The sequence below is a fragment of the Scleropages formosus genome, chromosome 17 (assembly GCF_900964775.1).
Source record: "Scleropages formosus chromosome 17, fSclFor1.1, whole genome shotgun sequence".
NCBI classification, from domain to species: Eukaryota; Metazoa; Chordata; class Actinopteri; order Osteoglossiformes; family Osteoglossidae; genus Scleropages; species Scleropages formosus.
Window position 1 is genome coordinate 24606372 of NC_041822.1, and position 9048 is coordinate 24615419.

A 9048-nucleotide genomic window follows, 5' to 3' on the forward strand; every position below is an offset into this window, starting at 1 on the left:
CAGCCTATGATTTTTTTTTTTTTTTCTTCCCTCCACGATTGACTTTTTGGAACAAAAAACATCTTTGAGCACAAAAGGTAAACTGAAAACGTATGAAGAAATGCCGACACCGAAAAGCTCCATTTTGCCATTACGGCCTTAACTTTTGCTGAACGATCTGCACTTTTCTTGTGCTTTTCTGCCGTTCTGCACGATATGTAGGAGATGCAAATATGACAAAATGCTCTTCGCTGCACTCAGTACGAGTTTGATCTGTTTGAAACATGAATAATGAATAAGGATGTAAAGGCATTACACATTAGGTATGAGGGAGGGGGGGCACAGTGTTCAGTCAAATCCAATATGCCCCCCCCCATATATGTAAATAATTCATTGAGTACAAGTGATGATTTTTTTAGGCCCCCATCCGCTCATCAATTGTTATTCTGCAACATGACAGACGCTTGTCGATCGAGTCCGGAAGCGTCCTTCCGTGCCGGGGGCCGTTTCGAGGGCCGGTGTCGGTCGGGGATCGGGTCTCAAGCGAATAGTCGATGCCATCGCCGCGCCAGGGCTCAGAGGACTTCGGACCTGCCGTCGGGGCTCAGAACGGTGAGGTTGCCCCTGGCGTTCTGGTCGGCCTCGATGGCCTCAAACAGAGACTTGAAGTTCCCGGCGCCGAAACCCTGCGGGACGAGCAGATCCTCAGCACCTCCGTCCCCGTTCGTCGTCATACGCGTACGCCCGCGCCGTGCGGCACCTTCCGTGGCGCGGGCTGTCCGGTTCCGTTCCCCCCCCCCCCCCCCCTTCCTCCGAGCCTCACCTGGTGGTTGTGTCTCTGAATGACCTCCAGGAACACGGTGGGCCGGTCCTGCACGGGCTTGGTGAAGATCTGGAGAAGGTAGCCGTTGTCGTCGTAGTCGACCAAGATGTTCAGCTCCTGGAAAACCACGAAAATGCGAGTGTGAGGGCCACGGGCTCTGGAATACCACGGCGCGTGGAACACAACGGTATCTGAAACGCTACAGTATCCGGGAAACCACGGTATCTTTTGCTCCCAAGTCCAACGTCAACTGTACCCTTAAGTCACAATGAGTTAAAACAGACTTCCCTCACGTTACCTGCTCGTATGATTCAGTGAAAATCCCACATGTAGTCAAGATGATGAATGAAAAATTACTTTTAAGGCATTAATATTTTCTATTAGCTTAAAGTGAATTAAAAGGGGGTGCGGTGGCGCAGCGGGTTGGACCACAGTCCTGCTTTCCGGTGGGTCTGGGGTTCGAGTTCCGCTTGGGGTGCCTTGCGACGGACTGGCGTCCCGTCCTGGGTGTGTCCCCTCCCCCTCTGGCCTTACGCCCTGTGTTACCGGGTAGGCTCCGGTTCCCCGTGACCCCGTATGGGACAAGCGGTTCTGGAAATGTGTGTCTGTGTGTGTGTGTGTGTGTGTGTGTGTGTGTGTGTGTGTGTGTGTGTGAGAGAATTAAAAATGACTGAAAAAAAATGTCTCTGCAAACTCCTGTTCGACAGCGATTGTTGACTGATCCCGTGAAGCCGAGCAGCGTTCCGCGTCTTCTTATTGATCACGACGCTCAGGAGCAGCGGAAATGAACGAAAACGCGTGAAAGCGGGTTGAATTTAGGTGCCGCTCCTGTTCTGTTTCGGGGATCTTTACTGCCATCTATTGGTTTGACGGGGAAACGCAGGCCACGATGATGCAGCGACCACTTTTTCGAACGGAAAGCGGGAAAAATGCAGGTCGACCGGAACAAGGTCCCTGCGTGCAGCACTTCCTACAAGCTTGTGAGATGAGACCTGCAGCACGACCAGGTCCTCCGCGATCTTCACTCTGGAGACTTTCAGCTTCTCCCTGAGCTGCTCGTAGTAGGTATTCGGCACGGTCATGAACTCCATGCCGCGTTCCTTCAAGTTATGGATCTAACAAAACACATAAAAAAATACAGAAACTACCAAGACAGAACAAAATAAGCAAACGGAAACATTTTTTACGTGAATTATCACACTGCTGTGATCGGCGTATAACTGATTTAAAATTTTTACTGGAGTAATTCGGTGTAAGTACCTTGCTCGAGGATATTACAGCAGTAGGTGAGAGTTGAACCTGCAACCTTTGGGTCTAAAGGCAGCAGCTCTAACCACTACATTCCTGCCTCCTGCACCAACTTCATCCGAACGCTCCGAAACGTAACTATATAAAGACGCCTTCTTGTTCTTCTAGTCAACTATGTGTCCTCATCTAGTACATTAACGCATGCAAATTAATTTGAGGGACTCGGTTTGGCGCCCCGTTGCGGCGTGTGGTCGAGGCCCACGTGTCCACTCACGGCCGCGATGATGTCGGACGTGTTCATGGCGATATGCTGGACCCCCGGACCTCCGTAGTACTCGACGTACTCCTGCGTTGGGATGGACAGCTACGTCAGGGCGAGACCCCGGCGGACGACGCTCCGGAGGAACCGTGGCGGACGGACCCACCTGGATCTGGGACTTGCACCTGCCCGCGGCCGGCTCGTTGATGGGCATCTTCACCGTCTCCTCGTAGTTGGTCACCACGATCGAGTTGAGGGCGCTGAAGTCCGTCTTGAGCTGCTTATCGTCCACCGACCAGAACCGGTGGAACAGCAGGTTGTTCAGGTACCTGGAGGCGGAGCGGAGCGTCACCAACCAATCGGCAGCCGGCGAGACGCCCCCCCCCCGCCCACGGTGACCCTTAACCCTGGCCATGTGGTGAGCAGCCGTGGTGCGGAAATGGCGGTAATTTGGGCCACCGCGGGGTGCCGTGAAGACTGCGGGCAGGAAAAGCGCACGGTCACGCCTGTGCCGGGCCTCTGCCAAACCCCAGGTCTTTCGCAACCCAGGGGGCGGAGTCACAGGCCTGCCGCCATTGGACAGACAGAAGCGGACGCCCCAACAACACAGTTAACGGCCCCTTCGACTCGATGGGGTCCCCGGGGCTCACAGAGCACAAAGCATAAAAGACTTCGTGTCTATCGGAAGTGTTGAGTCCTTCGCTTTTCTGGGCTACGGAATCCAAGGATTTTACCGCGTTTTACCGAGGTCTCCATGAATTAGCGGTCCTGCCAGCGGACCGATGCCGTGAGGCTAATATTGATAATCGTTCATAATCTGTGTGCACAGGGAGTGAAGTCTGAAAGGAGCGAAGAATGTGATTGCTTATCCGCGTGTGTGTTGCCTCACCAGTCCACCACGGGGACCATCTCGTTGACCGGCTGATTCCCCACCACATGATCGATGAAATCCAGATTCCCTCTGGGCCTGTGACAACACGCCAAGGGCAAACTCACTCAGAAAAATCATTTATCATCATCAGACCTCATTTGCATTACTTCATTAGTATAATATTATTATTATCAGATTAGCTACAACCGTTTCACCCCCAGCCGAGCATTCTATTGAACCAGTTCACACCCCAGTAAAAGGTACAACAGCAGGGCCCGTCCGTGGTGAAACCGTCCCCCCCAGAACACACTCCTGTTGTTCACCAATTAATGTGTTCAGGTGATCCCCCAACAAAGCTATAATGTCAGCTTTTATTAATTTAGTCTTTTACATTTATTCCTTGACCACAGATCATAGCAAGGTACGGTTTTAACCATTATTCACCCGACACCTTTATCCAAGGTGATTTACCGTGTTCGACACCCTACAGTAAACTGCCGACGGTCATTCGCGCGGCTTGGTGAGGCACCGGCGCTACCCGCCGTGCTGCCTGCCGGTAGCGTCCATTCCCTCGGCGGAACCAGCGGTCCGTTCGTCTCGTGTGCGGTTTCTTCACCGCTCTGTCGCGTGGTACCCGCGTCCTACCCCGAAGCCCACCCCACTTACAGCTTGTCCAGCAGGGGGTCTTTGAAGAGCGGCGGGTGGAACCCGGGGAGGAAGAGACCCTTGTAGTCGGTCCTCTCCACCAGGGTGTGCGTGGTGTCGCCGTACTGCGGAGAGAGCGAGAGGTCAGAGGTCACACTCGCCACGGTCCCGTGTAACCCACACGGGGTCAGTCCGAACGGAAACGCCACGAACTCGAAATAGCCTTGGGACGTGATGTCGTTCGGAAACCCATCAACCTATCCCCTATCGACGCAAGTTTAGGTCTCCGGACGGGGGTGCGTTCCGGCTCTTCGCTGCCGTCGGCTCACACGTGTCACATGGAACCCACCGGACAGCTGGACACGTGGACACTGTTCTTTCACTTTATTTCTCCTGCTCCTTGCAGATACAAAGTAAAATTTTGCCTTAAAAAAAAAATCCGTTTCTGGTTTTTAATACACGTTCGGTTAACATTCCCGCATTATTTATAAATATTAAAGGATACATTTACAAATAACATTTTTCTCCAAAGTGACTTACAGTGTGAGGTTTGGACACCAAACTCAAGGGTACTGCAGCAGGACTGGGCTTCGAGGGAACACGGCCCATCTTCCACTCACCGTCTGCAGAATGGCCATCTTCACCCGGCCGTGCTCGTCCTCCACCGCGTGGGGCTCCTTCACGACGACGGCACCTCTCTCCCTGGCTCTCTGCCACGTGACGGCACAGAGACAGAGACATCGCACCCCCCCGTCAGCAAAGCACGGCAGGTCGGTCTGCCCGACGGCCTCGGGTCCGAGAAATCGCCGAGTACCTGGACCAGGGAGTCGCAGTCTTCCACGGTGAAGGCGATGTCCTTGGCTCCATCCCCGTGCTTCACCAGGTGGTCTCCCATCTCTGGAGAAACAGAAATCGCCACGACACGAGCGTGACCGGACAGCGTTGCCCGTGGTTTTGTTTTCCGGACGGTACGTTTGAACCATTTCGAAGTTTTTGAAGAATTTTCTAATGCGTTTTTAAAATATTTTCCAAGCATTAAAGTAATTTTTGGAGAACGGATGGCGCAGCGGTTGGAGGTGCTTGCCTTTTGCTCGGAGGACATAGTTTTGAATCCCACCTTCTGCTGTAGCACCCTCGACCAAGGTACTTACCCCGAAGTGGTACGGTAAAAATGACCCTTTGTTTCTGCATGTTGACACCCATAACGCCATTAGCCCTGCTCTAGCTCTGCTCTTTTAGTTTAGTCCTCCGAGTGCTTTATCATAGTTTTTGTAAAACTCAAAAAAATTAATTCCTGCAAAAAATGTAGCAAAAAAAAAAAATTCATTTATGCAGTGTACATGTGCCGGGTCGATGGTGTCATGGCGCCGTCGGCGCCCCGCTGCTCCAGAACACGTCTCGCGTGCTGACGGAGATCTCAGTGTACCCTGAAACGCGGTGCGAGGTCACGCTCCCCGGACAGGGGCCCGACAACATGCCGCCCGTCCTCTTCGGTCTCTTACCTCCGTTTCCTGGATTGAGAGCGGATGAGAAGACAAATACAATCTGGAAGACAAACGAAACATTTCCCATCAGCAGCGGTGCAGTAGAGGTTCGGCTCGAGGCTCCGCTGACCTCTAAACTCCCCGCCGAGCCGTAATGAGGACGGGACTCAAACCCGAGCGCCTGCGACACGGTACAATTTACAGCTGGCGTGGGCCGCGAGGCCACTCACCTTCCCCTGCTTCACGACGTGGGACACGACCTCGCGACTGCCCGTCTCCAGACCCCGGTAGGCGAGCGGTTCGAAGCCCATCTTGTTGCAATAGAAGGAGGAGGCCTGCGTGGCGACACAAGAGCTTGAGACAGAGGAGGGGCAGCAGGAACCGACCGCCATGAGCCGCAAAAACAACAAAACCGTTTTTTTTTTTTTTTAAACATCGGTACTTTACTAATCAACTCGTGTGACTCTCCCCTCCGAAGGGACTCGTCACCAGCGTTAAGCCGCTCACTCCGCACCCCCTTTACTTTAAAGGCAGAAGCTCCGACCACCGCGCTAACTGTCACCCCCATCATGAAGCGTAAGGGTATTACAGCGGGAGATGGGATTCGAACCCAGGACCATCTGAGCGCAAGGTGACAGCCCTGAGCCCTGCACTACTTGCAGCTCTTGATTTTGGTAAAAATGTAGTACATTTGGTAAAACTGGGGATAAACAATAGCGATAAGGTACTCTGTAGACATTAATGTGCTGCCTAAGTCCGTTTTACTCTGTAATAGTGAATATTTTATATGAATATTTTAGGAGTGTTTTACAGGAATATTACCAACGTCTACAAACATTACTCTATAAGTTCACGCACAGGTACCTGGAGTTGCGGGCCTCTTCCTCCGCCAGTCCACACATGAAATTGGTTAGCGCTAAAATATGGGTATAATTAAAAGAGTGTGTGTGTGTGTGTGGGGGGTTTGCTCTTAATCCCACCCCTTCAGGGAGCCAATGGCAGCTTGTTGAGGGAAAACACCTCTCACTCAAACCAGCACAGGGACACACACACACACACACTTTCTGCTGCGGAGTCATCACTGCGGTACCTGTTTGGCGTTGCCAACCCAGAAGGTGATGTGGTCGAAGCGGATGAACCTCCCCTGTTCATGCTGCGGGTGGAGGAGGAGGAAGAATGTAGGGAACGTCGCCGAGCAATTTCTCACATTTCATATTTGATATAAAAAGCTGCCTCTGACAGTTAGAACATACACCTCCGAGAGGAAATGCCCCCGAGGGACATTGGGTCTCACCTTGAACGTGTAGAAAGTCTGCAGTTCATGCACTGATACTTACATTGATTGTAATTTATATTTTACAGCTCGCTTCCCAACACAAACACAAACACCATCCGAAACCGCTTGTCCCATACGGGGTGGCGGGGAGCTGGAACTGAACCCAGCAACACAGGGTGAAAGGCTGGAGCGGGGGGACACACCCAGGACAGGATGCCCATTCATCACAAAGCACCCCAAGCGGGACTCAAACCTCAGACCCACCAGAGAGCAGGACCTGGTCCAACCCACTGCACCACTGCGCCACTGTGCCACCGCACCCCCTTCCCAACACAGGACAGTGTAAAAAAGTAAAAAGGGGACACACCTGTGACACAAACCACTGTGACACTCAGACCCAAGACCCCCAAGACCCCCCCGACCCCCCACCACCACCACCACCACCACCACCACCGACTCCAACAACTGCTGCCTGCCAAACTAGACATGTTCTCTCCATGGAATTTTATTTTTTCTTTGTTTCTTAACAGGGCAAATTCCTATTTTCCAAGTGTTAATAAACTAACATTAATACATTAACACTAATTTTATTTACTGAGGAATAGGACAGAATGAACACATACCTTTTCCCCTTTGTCAGTGTAAGTGGTCTGAAATAAAAAGGGCAGCATCTTGAAATATCTAGCATATCTAATACTGTATATCTATATATACATACATACATACATACAGTATGTGTGTAAAATATACACAGGAAAGTATATATGCTAATAAAAGTAAATCAATGAAACTTTTATTTGGCTGCTTTATTTAAGTGTATTTCATTATAAATTACAATTAAACACATTGATTGCATCAACAACATGTAACTCGCAAAATACATTTTGTACAGAAAAGTGTTGAACAAGTGAACTGCAGCAGAGAACATATGTTACAAAAGAACAAAGATGCTCTTACCATGCTCTTACCATGCTCTTACCATGCTCTTACCATGCTCTTACCATGCTCTTACCATGCTCTTACCATGCTCTTACCATGCTGATTTGAGCTCCTTCCTCCCTGGTGCGTGAGACACGCGCGCGCAATAAACTCGCGTTCATCGGATATTTAAATGAGCCTTGAAGCCCCGCCCACCGCGAAAGGAGGCGGGAAACGGTCGCGTGACGCGCACGTTGTGTAAAGTGACTTTAAAGCAGAAATAAGTGGGAGGAAAACTTATATGAAGGGGAAATGAGTTTAATTCATCTCGCTCTGAAAATAATATATATGTTGTTAAATGCTTTCTGTGTTACTTGATTAGGAAAATGAGTAAATCACATTGAAATGTTCTGTCATTTCAGTTGCATAAAAAATGCAGTTTCTGTGTGTGTGTGTGTGTGTGTGTGTGTGTGTGTGTGTTTGAAGTAAGTTATAGGATATTCTATTGAGGGTCTTGACTAATTCCATATGTCTCACAGAAGGGAGAGGAGGATCACGATCCTGGATTCCCATTGGCTTGTCCTTCACACACACACACACACACACACACACACAACCATAAAACTGAAAAAGTGGAAACTGCGGAAGTATTTGCTCAAATACTGGACACTTTGTGTGACTCCTCTCTTTATTCTGCTTTTTTATGAGGGGATTTTAACGGGACAAAATATATTTTATCCATTTACAGGATGGGATTTTGTGTTTTCCTGGTATCCGGAGCACAGAAACACAGCTAAACTGCATCGTTTGTGCTTCCACATAAAATAATGCTCATTTTACAGTTTTACTCCCTTTTACTTTGTGTACCCTGCTCAGGGGTACAATAGCAGGGCCCATCGGGTATTTCAGCCAACGTTCCGCACACAGTTTTAACCACTTTAGCACCATCGAGCTTGGAATTCAAAATACTGGGACAAAACACTTGGAAAAGTGCAAAAAGATTCCTCTTCGGAACAAACTCACACACTCACTTTCCTTAACAGCTTGGCCAAGTTAGGGTCACGGTGGTCCGGAGCCTATTCCAGAAGCCCAGGATAATGACTAAGCAGGGGACACACAGGATGATCTCTCTCTCACACACACGCACACACACATATACACACACTATGGGACACCGAGTGTCCCCAGGCTGCGCTCGGCCGCTCACAGATACTTACGATGCAGAACAAAAAATGTGGAAATGTATCAGAGGCAGTTTGTCGACCCAGCAGCCCACAGTCTGAGTTGCACTCGTCCTTGTTGTTCTGCCCTCTGCAGTTTAACGCTGTACCCATTCAGAACCACGAGAGGCTGCAGCTCTTATGAGGCTGAACTTTGACCTTTGCGGGAACCAACGTTAAAGTTTACATTTATTTAGCAGACATTTTTCTCCGAATCGACTTCCAATGAGCTCTATGTAGTGTTATGAGCCCACACACCTTATTCACCGCGGTGAATTACACTGCTAGATACACTACTTACACTGGGTCACTCATCCACACACAC

General features: G+C 50.1%; 1 protein-coding gene across 2 annotated transcripts; it reads right to left on the reverse strand.

Moving 5' to 3' along the window:
- Nucleotides 1-10: 10 nt before the first annotated feature.
- On the reverse strand, nucleotides 11-7700 carry hpdb (4-hydroxyphenylpyruvate dioxygenase b). 2 transcript variants are annotated; one of them, XM_018731770.2, is made up of 14 exons: nucleotides 7620-7700; nucleotides 7209-7235; nucleotides 6400-6462; nucleotides 5540-5644; nucleotides 5328-5370; nucleotides 4640-4722; nucleotides 4446-4535; nucleotides 3847-3950; nucleotides 3199-3276; nucleotides 2476-2638; nucleotides 2325-2396; nucleotides 1795-1917; nucleotides 803-919; nucleotides 11-665 (listed from the first exon to the last, which is right to left on the reverse strand). In XM_018731770.2, exons 1-14 carry the CDS (start codon nucleotides 7683-7685, stop codon nucleotides 555-557), a joined length of 1245 nt encoding a protein of 414 aa, XP_018587286.1. In that variant the 5' UTR covers nucleotides 7686-7700; the 3' UTR covers nucleotides 11-554. The 2 variants fall into 2 exon arrangements, with proteins under 2 accessions (XP_018587286.1, XP_018587287.1); XM_018731771.2 differs by having other exon boundaries at nucleotides 7609-7674.
- Nucleotides 7701-9048: the final 1348 nt, after the last annotated feature.